Here is an 18,793-nt window from a genome sequence, read left to right as displayed (position 1 = left end):
CCGGCGGTCTGATCCGGCTTCATCAAGAAGCGGGCGGAAGCCAGAGAACGTCCGGACATGTAAATATTATACTTTCAAAATAAAAGGGTTACGTACTCGATTCGGGGAGATAGTAAGGGACATACCGAGACCATGCACACAATTTAACCGATTACATCAAATAAAGCATTTTAACCTGCATAAATACTGTGATGTTTCTTCTTTAAAAAAAGAATAATCATACCGTATCTCAATTTATTTCATGATTATGTTTTTACTTTGAAAGTCTATACCGGAATTACCGCGCTCCATTTTACCGAACTTGATGCTGGTGTCTCCTTGATATGCATTTCGCCCAAGTCTCAACCATTGTTTAACCTCCCTCGGTAGCGGTCGGGTTATTTTAACCTGAGATACATTTGCTCGCGCTACATCTATGTTGTTCATTACTGCGTGGCCGTTGGCGTTCATTTTGCCCTGGGAATACTTAGCTAGTTAGTTAGTGCTGAGAGAGCGCTCTCTTTTTTCGGTTAACTCTGAACCAGCTGGTATTGATGCTTTCGCGGAGCCTCATGTTACACCGGTGCATCGCTGTGGGATAGCTGTACTTGGCTCGCCGCCACCTCCTCCATCTCCAAGACCCCCGAGGAGAACCCGTTCGCCAGCGGCCAACATCCCGAAGGTAGTTGATACTAATATCGTTAGCTTCTAGACTAGCTTGCTGTTAGTTACCGCTAGCAAGCTAATATACGTGGACCTCACTGGTAACGGGCGGTTTGATAAGCTAGCGCACTTCTCAAGCGACAATATCTATAAAGCACCTTTTTTTATTTACTGTCCATTAATAGTGCTAACGCTGTGTTGTCGTGTGTCTCGTTAAATGCAATGTGTGGATGTCTTTCAGCTGCTGCTCCCGTCTTTCCCTGTTCCAAATCCACCATGGAGACCGCACAGGTGACTTTCATCGTCAGAGGCGAAACATCCCCAGGTAAACATGTCAGGCTGTGTCGTAAAACGTGTTGAATTATAACATTGGATATGTTAATCATTTATTTTTTCTTCTAAATGATTTTCTGATTTTTTGAAGTGTATTGCGCCACGTTGTTGTAGTATCCGTCCACACGTTTTTAAATCATTGCACGAGTTGTGTACTTATTTTTACACACAGTTCAGACACACAAAATGGAGGTTAGGATAAAAGAAAGTTAGCATGTCTTATATATTATATTAGACACGGCATGGAAGATGATGTATGGCCCTTGTCAGCATTTCCTTATTTAGTGAGCCATTTAAAACGTGTTCATATCTGCACATTGTAGTTTAAAAGTGGAAAGGTTGTTATAAATATCAGTTATCTTTGTGTCTTTTTTAAATATATATATATTATTTATATTATATATATATTATTTATATTACATATATATATTATTTATATAGATATATATATAAATATAAAAGATCAATTTGAACATTTCCAGGAGAGGTGATTGCAATTGTTGGTGGCTGTGAGGCCCTGGGGAGCTGGCACTATCAAAATGCCACGATTTTACACTATGATGGGTACGTTAAACTTCACGTGTAATGTCGCAGTCGTGTGAACTTCTGTACTATGTTGCAAGCAAAGGATGCCTCTCTTGCTATTACGCCCATCTTAAATATTAACGCGCGTGTTTCCTCCCCAACAGAAACACATGGACGACCACCGTCTCTGTGCCTATAGGAGCTGTGTCCAAGTACCGCTACCTCAAAGGATTCTTCCTGCAGTCAAAGGTGAACAGAGTGCCCCGTATCTACAGCGGGAACATGTTGTCAAAGATAACCCTTTGAAAGCAGTAGCTAAAGTTAAATATTGTTAAATTTAAACGCCCTGTAAATTCATACCTTTCCTGTTACAGCTCCTCAGCGCGGACGAGGAAAACGAGTTGTATTAGTTTGTCTGTGGCTGTGACTGAAAGAATTTGTTGTAAAAAAAAAAGAACAAAGTATGTCATCTCTTTTCATATGTTCATGCCTTCAGGGCACAGCTTTAAAATATATTATCTAGCTCTCTCCTTTATAATATTCTAGTACGGGTGTGTCTTTGTTTTTCACGGTTTTGATTGACGTCGTGGGCGTTGACTTGGCTCACTCGCGTGTTTGTGTCCTGTGCCGTTAGTGAATCGCATCACTTTATTAATGGCATAGGCTCAACGACCCCTGGCTTTCAACGGTTGACCCAGGCTGCGCCAGGGCTTTGATTTTTTCATGGAATCAAAGTCGTCCTTGAAATTTAAGAAACTGCAGTTACACTCGTGACTTTGCAAAAATGTTTGCAGCAATCCCGATTTTTTAACTCCGATGGGGGGGGAATGTTTTTTTTCACAATTCGAGCAGTATTTGTTCCCTTCCAATCCATAATGATATAATATACATCGTGAATATTAATTATTCTTTGTTACAGATGAAGAGAGCAGCTCATTGTGTAACTGAAGCCATTTTCTTTTTCTTCTCTTCACTAACAAATTCCCTTTTCAGAATTCAACCAGGGGGACTGACATATGGGGATTGGTGACTATACCAGCTCTAAATCCTTTCTGACACTCTAGTCCAACAGCGGCATTGAAATCAGAGTGAAACGTATAGCAATGTATCTGATTTGAAATCCCTAACATTGTACCAACCATTGGAATTGCAGAGTGCAGGGGGTCCCTGTCAAGTGATAGTCAATATGTGGGAGACCCATCAACAGCCCCGCATGATGAGCCCCACAGGTATAGAATGGAGAGAATTTCTTTTTTTGTAAACTATGCGTCATACTCGTCCCCCTCAAAACCTCCCCGTGGACAACATGTCCCAGTTGGCCATCAACACTTAATGTAGTGGAATGTTAACACTGAAGGTGAAGGATCACATCGGGTCGAGCTGACCTCGTTGGGATGTTGTCTTATGCAACGCGTATGACGAAATGAAAATACCCGAGTGCAGCGTTTCCCGTCTCCAGAGAGCAAGCCTCGCCGGTCTAATCTATAGCTGCGGAGTAAACACTGCAATGCAGTAAATGTCATCAACCAATATAGTTGACCTCTCTAGTTAGAAGCCCTTGTGTTGACCTAACCTCTGGGTAGGAATCTGGGCACCTTTTAAATTCTGTCTACAATGCGATTATACGCAACAACTCTTTTATATACATGCATATTTTCTCACTGGTTATCTGCTATTTTGAAACTCTCCATATCTGTACTGATTCCCCACACCACTAGGCAAAGATCATTAAAAATGAGCTCGAATGGTACAATAGTCTGATCCCCTGGATGTCCCCCCGATCCTTTTTTCTTTCTCCTCTTCTGTCTTCTAGCAAATAAACTAATACAAGTTTCATCCTAGAATATGATTTTTTTTTTTTTATATAAATATGAGGTTTCTTAATAATAAAAAAATTCAACTCAGATGTGTTTTTGTTTGAGTTCTGAGTGGTTTCATGCTCGGTGTCACAGTGGGACAGTTTTTATAGAATCAAATGTATTTTACTGATCAGTTCAGAGCATTGAAGGCGTCACGCTGAGCCTTTCCTGTGTGCGTGTGTGTACAGGAAATGCTTATGTTTTATTTGACCACGCCCTTTTTACATCGGAGATTCTTGTACCCGGTTCCTAATGTTTCTTTTCCTTTTTTATTGCAGCGTCACACCAAACTATTGACGACGGCCAATTTGGAATTCACAGTAAGTTTGATACACAAACAAACATGAAGCCACCGCTGTGCACAACAAATACAACAACAGTGTTCCTAAGATGCATGTTTACTGAATGTAAAATCCCCATGTACTGTACAACTGAATTCCTTATTGATGTTACGCAATGCCCCCGGAAAACTAAAACGGGGTTCGTACGGTCATGGAAGACCTGGAAAAGTCATGGAATTTTAAAATGGTCATTTCCAGGCCTGGAAAAGTCATGGAAAAAAACTTAAATCATAAAAGTTTTGGAAAAGTCATGGAAATGTGTTATAATCACATGTTCATTTGAGTTCATGGAGTTTGAAATAATTAATATATTTTCAAAGAAAGACACTCAAAATATAAGCCGGCGTACGCTAAATTTTCTATTTAAAAAATCATGTTTTCTACCGAGATTTTAGTTTGGTCATGGAAATTTGGTTTAAAGTCCTGGAAAAGTCCTGGAAATCCGTTGGTCAACATGTGTAAGAACCCTGCTAAAACCCCCGGAGGCCACATTGTCGTCACTTCCTGTTTTTTGTACACTTTTTGAAGTCATTATTTACAGCGGAGCAAACAGTCGCCTGTTCCCTATTGTCGCTCTTTGATGGATATATATATATACACGTTGTCGTCACATGCTTCCTTCCCGTGTCCCTCTTATTCCCAGATGGGGTGAACTGTGTTGACTCTGGGTGGCTCACATGCCAGACAGAGATCCGCCTGCGCCTGCATCATTCTAGGATGCCGCCGGTGTCCATCACTAAGAAGAAATACAAGAGGTCTCGGTTCAGGTAAGACTCGGGGTCGAACTCAACACCCGCCGGAGAAAGTTTGACTTGAAAGTGACATGAGGCGGATCAGTGGCTCATTTCAGTGCTGCTGTTACCCTGCCTGTTGCCTAATGGTGCGTTCACACCGGACGCGGCGAAAACATTCTGGACGCGTCTGACGCAGCAGTCTCGACGCGCGTGGAGAAAAAAAAGTGTGTTCAGACGCGTCGCGACCACAGAGTACTTCCACTTTTTAGTGGACCGAGCTGCGCTTCTCGCTGCTCTCTCTCTCTTCTCTCTTTGATACGTGTCTGAGACTTTTCCACCTACGGCGGCAGATCTCCTCTGCCATGAAACACATATGCCGGCGGTTGGTTCATAGTAAAGTACAACAAATAGCTTCTCCGACCTTCTTCCACGCTTCATCTTTATAGCTATTGTTTCGGTAAGTAAAAAGAGTCGTGTCATAAAGTTCGGGGTGCCCACAGACGGCGACAATAATCTTTTCCTCCATTTTCTAAACCGGCAGGACGATGACGAGCGGAGCTGCTCAACGCTGATTGGCTGACGCAACTATGACTCACGCGTTTTTGCTGCCGGAATTGGGAAATTTCAACTCGCGCGTCAACGAGCTGCGTCTGTTCGCCCGGCAGCAAACCCTCTGTTGGTGCTGCTTCAAACGCGTCTGACTCGCTGCTCGCTGGAAAATACGTAGCTTCTACGCAGCTGTGCATTGACTTTGCATGTAATTTCGACGCGTCCGGTGTGAACACACCATCAGTGTGACATGCGTATAAATAAGAGATACAAAGAGTAAAACATGACTCAATTTAACCATTTATTTGTGTTTTTTGATTGTTTTATCTTTGCCGATTTCACTATCTGTGTATTTAACTGTCTTTATTTTACCCGCCTGACACAGAATCAAGCTGACACTAGAAGGATTAGAGGAGGAAGAGGAGGATGAGGACGTGGAGGATGGAGGTGTGCCCGGTCCCGTGTCCGTGCACAAGGAGACCACCACGCTGGAGATCAGCATGATCAGTGCCAACGGCTACAAGTCCCGCCACTCTCAGCCCGAGTGTGGCTACGCGCTGGAGCCCTCCCAGTGGACCGAGTACAGCATCCACAGCATGGACCCGTACAACCTGGAGCTCACCTTTGAGTTCTTTGAGGTGACGCTCGGCGGCCTCTCGATAAACCTTGATTCAATGAGTGTTCTAGACCAGCATATCAGGCACCGTGAGATTAGATCGGTCTGTTTGCTTTTGATTGGGGGTTTCACTCGTTCGCCGGCTGTGTTTCACAGGAGGACATGAGCGTGCACGTGGTCCAGGGTGACGGTCTCCCGGGTTACGTGGGCACGGCCTGCCTCCTCTCCTCCTCTTTCTCCGAGAGCGGGAGGGACCAAGGAGTTTCCACGCTTCCCATCATGGGGCGAAATTCGAGACAGACCATCGGGAAAGTCCGAGGTGAGATTATTCTTGACGTTTCAAACTGTGAAGGGAAGAGAGGAACGGTTTGAGCTTTGTTTCAAACGATGTGTGAAGAAACCAGTTTACTTACCTCCTCGTCGTTGTTTTCCAGTGGACTACCTGGTGATCACGCCAATCCAAGGGCTGCAATGTGACATGAGCTCCTCCTTCACCAAGTACTGGAAGAAAAGAAGTACTCTGAATGTGGGTCACCGAGGCGCCGGGAGCACGCATGCAGCCAAGTGAGTCATCGGGTTGAAGGCGCACCTCAAAGAAAGATTATCGGCACAATAGGTGTGAGTGTCAGTTGGGATCAATACGTCTGCTGCCAGAAAACCAACCGTTTTTAAATGTGTGTTTTTCCAGGCACCAAAGAGTCAGGGAGAACACCATCGCCTCATTCAAAAGGGCCGCCAACCACGTGAGTGACGCAGAGCGGCTCAAGCCCCCGGGACCGTTTACCTCTACAGGACTTTGGCCTCAATCATTTGTTCCCCGTGTACTCGTAGGGGGCGGCCTACGTCGAGTTTGATGTTCACCTCTCCAAGGACGCCGTTCCCATTGTTTACCACGATCTGACGTGCTGCATATCCACAAAGAAGGTACAGCAATGAAGGACATGCATGAACTTCCGTCTTGGCATTTCCATTTAGAAGGATGCAAATTCATTCACGTCACAGCTGACATCCATTAATCATCATCACTTTTTGTTACTTGACAGAAAAATGACAAGAAGTCTCTGGAGCTCATCGAGGTGCCAGTCAAAGACTTGACGTTTGACCAGCTGCAGCTTCTCAAGGTAAAAAACTAAATGCAACCGAGGTTGAAATAAACCTTATTTTGGTCCTTTCGAGATGAAAGTGAACACGTTGATGTTAGTTACACCGCTGCTTTCCCTGCACATTCAAATGTCTTTACGTCGTGCCTTCCTCTACAAACGGGACATTTGCATCCACCCGATTTTATTCTATTGAACACATAGTCGTCTAACCGTGTCTTGCATCAGCCACTGAAGCATTGGGGTTAGTGGCTGCTCAGTGGGAGAAGCATGATGCGAATTCATCATAAGTGACAAAGAAATATTCATGATCCAAAACATTTCCATGTCGTCATGTGTGGGTTCCGGAGTCGCTAAAGTACTCTTTGTGTTTCGCAGCTGGTCCACGCCACTGCCACCAAAGAAAGTGATGACGACGGTAAGCACCCATTGTTTGTGTTTGTGTTTTCATCACGTCTCAAAAGTGATGAAAAAGCCCGGCGTGCGTCTCTTCACAGCAGAGTGACGCGTGCAGCTGAATGTAGAGTTTCCTTTATATGATATTAACGGCCGTCTGTTTGCCGGTTCAGATCTGATGGACGAGGAGGAGGAAATCGACGAGCATCAGCCGTTCCCGTCTCTGTCGCAGGTACCTTTGTTCATCATGATCGTTAAATAGTTCATCTAACCAGTCTGAGCTGTTCGCCTTCACTCTGTTTATATCTATGCATAAGCATGAAGGTTTAGGAGCTCCCTTCCCCGACCTGTTTGATGGTTCTCTCTGCCAACGAACGTCCTGTTCAGCAACCGACTCTCTAAATGTTTACCCGCCTGTATGTTGTCATAGTAACACGAACACCCTCGTACCTCTCTCCCAGATCTTTCAAGCCATTCCCGAGCACGTGGGCTTCAACATCGAGCTCAAATGGATCTGCCAGATGAAGGTGGGTTCCGCCGCCGACACGTGAAGGATTCCATCTCCCTCCCCGGGGCCTTTCTGGTCGTCACGCTGGGTTCCCATCTGTTCACATTTCGTAGCTATGACTAGCCTCGCTTTCCTCGAGGTGCAACAACAATTTTGGTATGTTGCTCACGCAACATGAACGGTAAACTTCCTGTTCGTGTAGCCGACCCCTCCCCCCCTCTCGCGCTCTCATTGGTTGTGGCTCCCAGACACGTCCACGGTATTAGCACGCTAGATACCTGCCATGTGCCTCGTTGACGGCGGCTCCAAAAAACTGCCAACGAGGGGAAAATTGGGGCTAAAGTCGAGCGGTGTGACGAGGCTTTAGTCGGCAGGGTCGACGATGTAATCGCCTGCTCAATAAATACGCCTCGTGGGAATATTCTCGCGGTAAACACGTGGGATTAATGCTTCTTTCTCTTCACAGGACGGGTCGTGGGACGGCAAACTATCGTCCTACTTCAACATGAACGCCTTCCTCGACACCATCCTGTCCTGCATTCTGCTAAAAGGAGGAGACAGACGCATCGTCTTCTCCTGCTTCGATCCCGATATCTGCACCATGTGAGCGCCGCTCAGCCGAGGATCAAGTGTGCCCTAGATTTGATTAGGCTGGAGACGATCCTGCTAGCCGGCGACGCGATAACCTTTCGGCTAACCTCGAGGGGTTACGAGGTCTCAGACGGAGGCCCGTAGAAGGCCTTCTCCTAACCTTCAGACGCATTATTATGAACACGTCGTTGAAGAGAATACATCGACTTTAAAGAGTGCGTGTTAATTCTGCTTCAGTCAGTTCAGACATGTCATACTTGTGTTGATTCCGTTTCCAAGAGAAATCCAAGTAGCCTGTCAGGACGCCTCCGCATGCTGCAGGATGCGGTTCTAAACGCAGACGGCGCTCCCCCGACAGCGGCTGACACCTCTTCCTCCGTTCCCCTCAGGGTGCGTCGAAAGCAGAACAAGTACCCCATCCTCTTCCTCACTCAGGGGATTTCAGAGAACTACTCTGAGCTGATGGACATCCGCTGCCAGACCACTCAGATCGCCATAAGTTTCGCCCAGAGTGAGAATATTCTGGTGAGATGCGAGACCTTTTTTTAAACATTTTTTATTACCGAGAACAGATTGCTCAGCTTGCATCCGATTGTCGCCGAACGACTGAACCCGGTGTGTTTCTCTGTGTTCCTTCAGGGCATCAGCGGCCACGCCGAGGAGCTGCTGAAGAACCTGTCCTACATCGGGGACGCCCAGTCCAAAGGCCTGGTGGTGTTCAGCTGGGGAGACGACAACAACGAGCACGAGATCCGGCGGAAGCTGCGGGAGCAGGGCATCGACGGGATCATCTACGACAGGTCGGTTCACAACGCGGCGTTTAGAGCAAGGTGACGCTGTTCTAAACAAATTCCTCTTCAAACATTCAGTTTCTGAGTTTTCGAGCGACAATCTCTCGCCGGGGTCGAACTGTACGGCACACACTGTGCTATTGTGTCTCCGCTTCGGCCCGAGGCCGGCGCCGTTAATCAGGCCTTTCGCTTATGTCAATTGGATCGGTGCGCGCCAGACACGGCGGCGTGTTATTTTTCCATAGGCTCCGTCTTGTCGGCGAGGTTCCACTGGCTTCAAGGTTATGTCATCGAGCTTTTGGCAGGCGTCTGTCACTGTGGACTCGGCGACGGCGCGTCAACGCTGTTGCATAACGGTGGACAGAAAAGCTGCACCGTCGGCACGGCCTGTCCTGTGGTTTCACTTCTGCCTTTCACCATGCGGGGACATTTGCTCTACATTCACGTCATTTGCACTTTAGCCCAGACGTTGTTTTTTCAGACCCCTGCAGGAAAGAAAAGAAGACGTGAACCCGTAGTTTACAACACAACAGACCCTGCAGACTCCAGATGTGACTTCATGACCCATAGTCTACAGTGACTACATGACTCATAGTCTACAGTGACTACATGACTCATAGTCTACAGTGACTTCATGACTCATAGTCTACAGTGACTTCATGACTCATAGTCTACAGTGACTACATGACTCATAGTCTACAGTGACTTCATGACTCATAGTCTACAGTGACTACATGACCCATAGTCTACAGTGACTTCATGACTCATAGTCTACAGTGACTACATGACTCATAGTCTACAGTGACTACATGACTCATAGTCTACAGTGACTACATGACTCATAGTCTACAGTGACTACATGACCCATAGTCTACAGTGACTTCATGACCCATAGTCTACAGTGACTACATGACTCATAGTCTACAGTGACTTCATGACTCATAGTCTACAGTGACTACATGACCCATAGTCTACAGTGACTACATGACTCATAGTCTACAGTGACTACATGACTCATAGTCTACAGTGACTACATGACTCATAGTCTACAGTGACTTCATGACCCATAGTCTACAGTGACTTCATGACTCATAGTCTACAGTGACTACATGACCCATAGTCTACAGTGACTACATGACTCATAGTCTACAGTGACTACATGACTCATAGTCTACAGTGACTACATGACTCATAGTCTACAGTGACTACATGACCCATAGTCTACAGTGACTACATGACTCATAGTCTACAGTGACTACATGACCCATAGTCTACAGTGACTACATGACTCATAGTCTACAGTGACTACATGACCCATAGTCTACAGTGACTACATGACTCATAGTCTACAGTGACTACATGACCCATAGTCTACAGTGACTACATGACTCATAGTCTACAGTGACTACATGACCCATAGTCTACAGTGACTACATGACTCATAGTCTACAGTGACTACATGACTCATAGTCTACAGTGACTACATGACTCATAGTCTACAGTGACTACATGACCCATAGTCTACAGTGACTACATGACTCATAGTCTACAGTGACTTCATGATCATGACTCATAGTCTACAGTGACTTCATGACCCATAGTCTACAGTGACTACATGACTCATAGTCTACAGTGACTTCATGACCCATAGTCTACAGTGACTTCATGACTCATAGTCTACAGTGACTTCATGACTCATAGTCTACAGTGACTTCATGACTCATAGTCTACAGTGACTACATGACTCATAGTCTACAGTGACTACATGACCCATAGTCTACAGTGACTTCATGACTCATAGTCTACAGTGACTACATGACTCATAGTCTACAGTGACTACATGACCCATAGTCTACAGTGACTACATGACTCATAGTCTACAGTGACTACATGACTCATAGTCTACAGTGACTACATGACTCATAGTCTACAGTGACTACATGACTCATAGTCTACAGTGACTTCATGACTCATAGTCTACAGTGACTTCATGACTCATAGTCTACAGTGACTTCATGACTCATAGTCTACAGTGACTACATGACTCATAGTCTACAGTGACTACATGACCCATAGTCTACAGTGACTTCATGACTCATAGTCTACAGTGACTACATGACCCATAGTCTACAGTGACTACATGACTCATAGTCTACAGTGACTACATGACCCATAGTCTACAGTGACTTCATGACTCATAGTCTACAGTGACTTCATGACTCATAGTCTACAGTGACTACATGACTCATAGTCTACAGTGACTACATGACTCATAGTCTCCAGTCCCTGCAGACTCCAGATGTGACTTCCCGTTCGATCTCAAACCCGTTGGAGCCCCTCCAGGTCATTGTGATAACTGTTCCTCCTTTCCTTCCAGAATTTGTGAATGCGAGGTGCCATATTTTGACTCAAGTTCTTCAGGGTACCGTAACGTCCTCTCTGGTTCCCGGCTGTGTTTTTTGTTTATTTACTCACTCCTGGCTGATAATTTCTTTGAGAGCAGCTTTCATCTTTCTGGATTTTTTGCAGTTCGATTGATCAACTGCCATGTTTTAATTTGTATTTCGTTTTTGCTAGTGTCACTCCACTTTTGTTTCTTTGAATGGCTGCTTCTTGTTTTCCGTTATGAAAGGGCTCCTCTTATGCTCGGCATGCTCTTCGTGATACTCAACTGTAATCTATCATGCATGAGGCGGCGTGACTTGACCTGTTTGGCTTCTGGTTGGACCAACAGAAAAATATATATAAACCAGGGTTCTTACGGTCATGGAAAACCTGGAAAAGTCATGGAATTTTAAAATGGTCATTTCCCGGCCTGGAAAAGTCATGGAAAAAACGTAAATCATAAGTTTTGAAAGAAATAATGAATGTTTTTTAAAGAAAGACGCTCAAAATATAAGTGACCGCACCTTAACTGGAAAGTTCGCTGGTCATTTGTTTAATTTAAAGTATTATATATGTATATGTATTAGGGCTGCAACTAACGATTATTTTGATAATCGATTAATCTGTTGATTATTTTTTCCGATTAATCGGAGTAAAAAAATTAAAACTGTAATTTTTAACCCTTTATTCAAAACAGGGTTGGTACGGTCATGGAAAACCTGGAAAAGTCATGGAATTTTTAAAATGGCTATTTCCAGGCCTAGAAAAATAGCTTAAAAAAACATAAATCATAAAAGTTTTGGAAAAGTCATGGAAATTTGTTATAATCACATGTTCATTTACGCCGAGTTTAAAAATAATTAATATGGTTTTTTTTAAAGAAAGACGCTCAAAATATAAGCCGGCGTACGCTCTCGATACGCAACATTTTCAAAATTGTTCATGTTTTATACCGAGATTTCAGTTTGGTCATGGACATTTGGTTTAAAGTCCTGGAAAACCATCGGTCAAAATGCGTATGAACTCTGATAACACTCCTGCGTTGGGAACTGCTGATTGTAATCGAATAGGCTAAAGCGGATACGTGGAAGTCGCCCTGCGTGCGAGGGATGGCGTTTACGGCCGCTCCCAGCTCGGCAGCGTGTGCGGGCCAACCGGTTTTCCGCTTGCTGACGACCCGCTCGCGCTGCCGCGGGGTTGATTGCACCAGACATTCTTTGTGGGATTATAAATGAGTCTCTGCCGTTCTCGGTCACGTGACGACGCCTTCGCCGGCCTCTCTCGTGAAAACACGTCCAGCGTTATCAGAATCCCCTGCTTGACGGACGGATTACATTCGCTCTCGTGAGCGATGAGCTTCCTCCGCCACTTTAAGAGGGGGGTTGATGACTTGTACTGTGGAGACTTTCTTCTTCTTTTTACCCTGACGTCATCCTCCCAGATGGCAAAAGTTCAACTTGTATGTTTTAATATCTGTCCGTGGCTTGAACTATAAAAAGGTCATACTTGTCGCTTTTTTAAAAAAAAAATGTTTTATAATGGTTTATTTTATAAGGGGGAGTGCACATTGATAAAAACATTTTAGTAAATGTGCCAGTTAGCCAAGAGGCTGTTTTCATCTGTAGTCCCAATGATGCTGATGTTAAGAACAAACCTAAAAACACAAGATTACAAATAAAATCTACAGACGAAGCAAATAAAATAAGGGAGAACAATAACAATAAAAACATCATGTCAGACGCAACGTAAAAGCATACAGACTAAATGTGATGTATAACTGCAAACTGAGCCGTTCAGTCGCTGTGTTGTTCCACAACAATGGAGGGAGGGTTTAGCTCACTGGAACAACGCATTGCATTGTTCATTTGGGGATGGAATGATCTACTACACTCGGTGTATGGGGGCCGGTGCAATCATCCCTCAAGCCGACGTGAATGGAGCGGATTGTGTTTCTATCAACACGTCGCATGAGCCGCGTTGGTGTGGTGTGTATGGTGGCACCGCCATTTTGATATTTAGTTTAGGATACAAACGGACTAGAGTTTTTGCATCTTGCCCGAAGGATATTCAACCATTTTCCTTTCGCTTTTACCAGATAAAATGTGAAAAATTAATTCATAACTCTGACCTAGTTATAGTTCTAAATTAAATATTATCTTTAAATCACTGTCAGTGGATTGTGATTGTGATTAAAATCATATTGTTTTACAAAAATGTTCCTTAAATGAATGATTCCAAGCAGAGTGTAATTTAACGTTACAGAATGAGTTCAGTTAGAGTTTAGTGTGATGCGTAATTCACAGTTCAAATTAATCATCTTAGGTGATTCATATTCGTACTAATTAGTATTTCTACATATTTCAACCCTATCGCGATGCTCTGGTCCCCTCCGTGTGGATTGAGGTTTCATGTTATCCCATCAGGAGAACTCGATCCCTTTTTATTCAGTGTTTTTTTTTTTTTAAATGACAAACTACGTCACGGATCTAACGGAACCCGCCTCCTCCCTTTCTCCCCCTTCAGCATCTGTGAGGAGCAAGGCGAGCAGAACATCTTCCAGGTGGAGGAGCAGCACACCCTGCAGGAGGTGATCACCGACGAGACCCGCAAGAGCTCCTCCTGCTCCTGCTACTCCATCCCCTGCTCCACGATGCTCTGCGGCGCCGCCATGGACCGCAACGGCAGCGTGGAGTCCGGCAGCGTGGAGTCCGACTCCGGCCTCAGCTCCTCGTGAGCGGGAGCGACGGTCATCGGGGCGAAGGTCATCGGGGCGAGTCCAACGGGAAACATTTTGACTTGAAGGTCGTCCAAATACTCGTTGATTTCTTTACGTCTGCAACACTTGATCACAATTATAAAACCTCTCAAACCATTTCTGCTCTACTTTTATCTCTGTCCGACGTGCATCTTTATTATTTACGCTCTCCGTTGAACGACGTGCATGTTTTGCCAAAACATTAAGACAGCCGTGTTTTTCTCCCGTGAAGAGGTCTCATTGTGGCGCGCTCGGCATCACCGATGTATTTAGCCAACGTGTTGCAGCTTTCTGCCGTGCTCAAAATTCAATGCGTATTCTATTTTCCTGGGTGTAAAAGTGTAACCGCAAGTTGTATGTTTAAAGTTTGTGACGCTTTTTTCTTTTCCGTGCATGTAGCCACTACCCTCGGTGTTATTCTCGACGCCTCAAATAGCAACCGATTGCTATCGGGTTCAGCACGGAAATAATTTGGGTGAGGCGGTGTGGGGGGGGTGCAGGGTGCCATTTTAAAAGAAACGCTCGCCTCAGCCTGCGTGAACCATTTATTTCATTTTTGAGTCCTCTACACGCCGCATACCGAATGTGCGATGTCCTTTTCTTCTTCCTGTCATGATTTGAGGAAGAAGGAAAAGCAGCAGAATGTTTTATCCGTGACCGCGTGCACGCGGGCCACACCACAGCCTTAAAGGGGGAGGAAATGAAATAAAAAATCGGGTCCGTTTCTGCGCCGACGCCTCGCTCGTCTTCTCTCGGATTAGACTTGAGATGCGCAGACGGACTGAACGCGTGGTTTCCTCCTCTCCGACGACTCCTTTTTTAACTTCACAACGCCCGTGCGTTTCACTGCATGAAAGATCATGTTTGTTTTGGGGCGCAGGTTACGCTCGAAATAATCGATCGTCTTGCATATTGATATGATGTAATCGTATAATGCAATGGAAGCGCAGTATGTCGTATGATCGGAGCAAAGAACCATCCGGGGTGTCGTAAGCTCGTCTATCTGTTTTCATCACGCTGAGCTGTAATGATTGCGTTGTGCATGGCCTCTGTATCTGTATGAATCTAGTATTTAACTGTTGCTTCAGGACAAGTTTTAAAGGGTAATGTAAATAAAATGGATACCTATATTTGTTACTTTTGACTTCTTTTCTGTCTCATCCGGTTGGTGCATGTTGTTTTGCTGCAGTCTCCTGTTATGTCATCCAGAGTGATTGTTCTGAGTAACTCGGGGAGTTGTCGTACTTAAAGAGCTTCACATTAATACGACCACATCGCCATTATCAAGACGCACGCAGTTAAAATATTCAATTAGTTCTGGCGTAGGATATTAATACATCTGAATTATTCACAAAACGGAAGCTTTTTGTCACTTAAATTTTTTATTTGTTTAGTGATCTAAACATAAAACAAGTACAAAAATGTCAGACAAAAACATATGTCCACCCATATACATACACCTACAGTACACATATACAGTGCATCCGGAAAGTATTCACAGCGCTTCACTTTTTCCACATTTTGTTATGTTACAGCCTTATTCCAAAATGGATTAAATTCATTATTTTCCTCAACATTCTACACACAACAACCCATAATGACAAAGTGCAAACTGTTTTTTGCAAATTTGTGCACATTTATTAAAAATAAAGAACTAAAACATAACATGTACATAAGTATTCACAGCCTTTGCCATGACACTCAACATGTAGCTCAGGTGCATCCTGTTTCCACTGATCATCCTTGAGATGTTTGATTGGAGTCCACCTGTGCTAAATTCAGTTGATTGGACATGATTGAGAAAGGCACACACCTGTCTTTATAAGGTATCAGTTGACAGTGCATATCAGAGCATAAACCAAGCCATGAAGTTCAAGGAATTATCTATAGACCTCCGAGACAGAATTGTATCGAGGCACAGATCTGGTGAAGGGTACAGAAAGGTTTCTGCAGCATTGAAAGTCCCAATGAGCACAGTGGCCTCCATCATCCGGACATGGAAGAAGTTGGAACCACCAGGACTCTTCCTAGAGCCGCCCAGCCAGACTGAGCGATCGGGGGAGAAGGGCCTTAGTCAGGGAGGTGACCAGGAACCCGATGGTCACTCTGACAGAGCTCCAGCGTTGTTCTATGAAGAGAGGAGAACCTTCCAGAAGGACAACCATCTCTGCAGCACTCCACAAATCAGGCCTGTTTGGTCGAGTGTCCAGACGGAAGCCACTCCTCAGTAAAAAGCACATGACAGCCCGCCTAGAGTTTGCAAAAAAGCACCTGAAGAACTCTCAGACCATGAGAAACAAAATGCTCTGGTCTGATGAAACAAAGATTGAACTCTTTGGCCTGAATGCCAAGCGTCATGTCTGGAGGAAACCAGGCACTGCTCATCACCTGGCCAACACCATCCCTACAGTGAAGCACGGTGGTGGCAGCATCATGCTGTGGGGATGTGTTTCAGCGGGAGGAACTGGGAGACGAGTCAGGATTGAGGGAAAGATGAATGCAGCAACGTACAGAGACATCCTGGATGAAAACATGCTCCAAAGCGCTCTGGACCTCAGACTGGGGCGACGGTTCATCTTCCAACAGGACAACGACCCGAGATAACAAAGGAGTGGCTTCGGGACGACTCTGTGAAGGTCCTGGAGTGGCCCAGCCAGAGCCCTGACTTGAACCCCATTGAACATCTCTGGAGAGATCTGAAAATGGCTGTGCACCGACGCTCCCCATCCAACCTGATGGAACTTGAGAGGTTCTGCAAAGAAGAATGTGAGAATTGTGGAATCAGACCCAACAAGACTTGAGGCTGTAATTGCTGCCAAAGGTGCGTCAACAAAGTATTGAGCAAAGGCTGTGAATACTTATGGACATGTTATGTTTTCCTTCTTTATTTTTAATAAATGTGCAAACATTTGCAAAAAACAGTATTCACTTTGTCATTATGGGTTTTTGTGTGTAGAATGTTGAGGAAAATAATGAATTTAATCCATTTTGGAATAAGGCTGTAACATAACAAAATGTGGAAAAAAAATCAAGCGCTGTGAATACTTTCCGGATGCACTGTATATACATATACACACGCATACATACACACACAAACCTCCCCCCCTCCAAAAAAAAACAACAACAAAAAACAACCCTGGCAACCCCTTAATTATCTTTTACTTGTAAGTGTGTACACGCCACCCTGCATCTGTATTTGCAATCCCCTCAAAACCCAAATCTGACCTCTGAGCATTTTACCCCTCCTAATTTGTAATAAACCATCAGACTTTTCCATGCTCGGTCAAAAACGGAAGCTTTAATAAAAAGAGGTGTAATGTGTGTGTCCGTATGAAGGTTGGAACATGTGCTGCCCCTGCAGTTTTAAATTGGATAACACGCGCACACTCAGACGCCGAGGCCACAGGGTTTCTCAGAACACTGCGGGGAATGAAACCTGACGCTTTATTTATAATCTACCCTTTCTTCCCCTCATATCTGCCTCGCGGTGCACGCGGGCGAGACTGGGAATGACGGCGCATCGTTCAGCCGGGGCAGGAGACGGGAATGAGCTCTTTTAAAGATGTCGGCAACACGTATACAGAGACTGAACTTCAGAGTAGACCAGAGGTTTAAAATGTACACGGAGACTTATTGTGGAGAACTCACTCCCCTCCACTGAGGTGTGCCAGGGCGTTAGTCTTACTGCGCCATGTTGACGCTCATTTTTTAATCCTTTGATGACAGCAGAATACATAACGTGCCAGATGGGTTAAACCATTGTAGACTTGTCACTGCTGCATTCGTGTGAGCACATGTTATTAATCTTAATAGTTACAACTGTACTATGAAAACAACTAAACGCAGAGGTTCAAGCTGCATTGTCAAATCCATGCAGCTTAAAAAGGTTTTACTTAACGATATGTGAATTGTAATGTGCAGTCGGCCTAAAAAATATAGCTCGTCTATTTTAAACACACACAAAAACTCTACAAATTAAGAAGAAAGTCCAATGTTTTGTGTTTTTTACAAATAGTTTGAAATGTATCCTAAAAACTCTTAGATGCTGTTACAACTACGAACAATAATGGCATGAATTGCCCACAATATATGCTTGTAATTATACAATCAGACTGTCTTATTCCCCTTTTTATTTTATATATTTTTTAATGGTTCTTGTGTTATTCTCTGCGGTTGCCCTGCCCCAGGCATGTTATTTAAATGTAGCGTGCTGTTTCTTATTAAAAAATTATAAAATTGCAATTTGCAATCTTTGATTAAAGAATTATTTTTAAAAAACTAAAGAAACAAAAACTGCGTAAGAAGAAAATTCCGGGTCAGTTGGTGATATTTTAGTGTCCTCTGTTGGTCATAAACACGACGTACACTGTTGTTTTTTTCGTAAAATACAATATTACATTTTTATTATTTAGGAAAAATGGAGAATAAAAGATGATTTGATAATATGCAAAAATGTAATCACAAAAATATATATATAAATATGTATATATATGTTTTCTTCTTCCGAATCACCTTCATAGAGTGTGTGTAAAAATAGCTCCGTGTTTTACTGGGAGTTGTAGTTTCTTTTGCCTCGAAGCCAACTGCGTTAGTGACGGAAAACACTCAAACTCCCATGATGCAACGGAACTCAGCTAAACCACTAGCGGGTACACGCCTACGCCGAAT

General features: G+C 44.2%; 1 protein-coding gene across 5 annotated transcripts; it reads left to right on the top strand.

Annotated features, from left to right (window-relative positions):
- The first annotated feature begins 325 nt into the window (after positions 1-325).
- gpcpd1 (glycerophosphocholine phosphodiesterase 1) lies at positions 326-15,262 on the top strand. Of its 5 annotated transcripts, XM_056428072.1 has the most exons (21): positions 326-661; positions 884-967; positions 1,458-1,539; positions 1,665-1,749; positions 2,494-2,526; positions 2,654-2,729; positions 3,638-3,679; positions 4,344-4,467; positions 5,369-5,621; positions 5,756-5,918; positions 6,034-6,163; positions 6,288-6,342; positions 6,431-6,523; positions 6,643-6,720; positions 7,078-7,117; positions 7,269-7,327; positions 7,557-7,622; positions 8,070-8,206; positions 8,584-8,719; positions 8,834-8,994; positions 13,894-15,262. In XM_056428072.1, exons 2-21 carry the CDS (start codon positions 919-921, stop codon positions 14,102-14,104), a joined length of 2,073 nt encoding a protein of 690 aa, XP_056284047.1. In that variant the 5' UTR covers positions 326-661; positions 884-918; the 3' UTR covers positions 14,105-15,262. The 5 variants fall into 5 exon arrangements, with proteins under 5 accessions (XP_056284047.1, XP_056284048.1, XP_056284051.1 ...); XM_056428073.1 differs by lacking the exon at positions 2,494-2,526; XM_056428076.1 differs by lacking the exons at positions 326-661; positions 1,458-1,539; positions 2,494-2,526; positions 2,654-2,729.
- Positions 15,263-18,793: the final 3,531 nt, after the last annotated feature.

Source organism: Pseudoliparis swirei, chromosome 12 (genome assembly GCF_029220125.1).
Source record: "Pseudoliparis swirei isolate HS2019 ecotype Mariana Trench chromosome 12, NWPU_hadal_v1, whole genome shotgun sequence".
In the NCBI taxonomy this organism is placed as follows: Eukaryota; Metazoa; Chordata; class Actinopteri; order Perciformes; family Liparidae; genus Pseudoliparis; species Pseudoliparis swirei.
The sequence above is the reverse complement of the archived record's forward strand: the minus strand, read 5'-3'. Positions and strand labels throughout refer to the sequence as shown.

Excerpts from the sequence above, each read along its gene's own strand:
- gpcpd1 (XM_056428072.1), top strand. The coding sequence starts at position 919 with ATGGAGACCGCACAGGTGACTTTCATCGTCAGAGGCGAAACATCCCCA. Across the intron at positions 968-1,457 it reads CAGAGGCGAAACATCCCCAG|GAGAGGTGATTGCAATTGTT; the intron begins GTAAACATGTCA and ends GAACATTTCCAG. Across the intron at positions 5,622-5,755 it reads TCACCTTTGAGTTCTTTGAG|GAGGACATGAGCGTGCACGT; the intron begins GTGACGCTCGGC and ends TGTGTTTCACAG.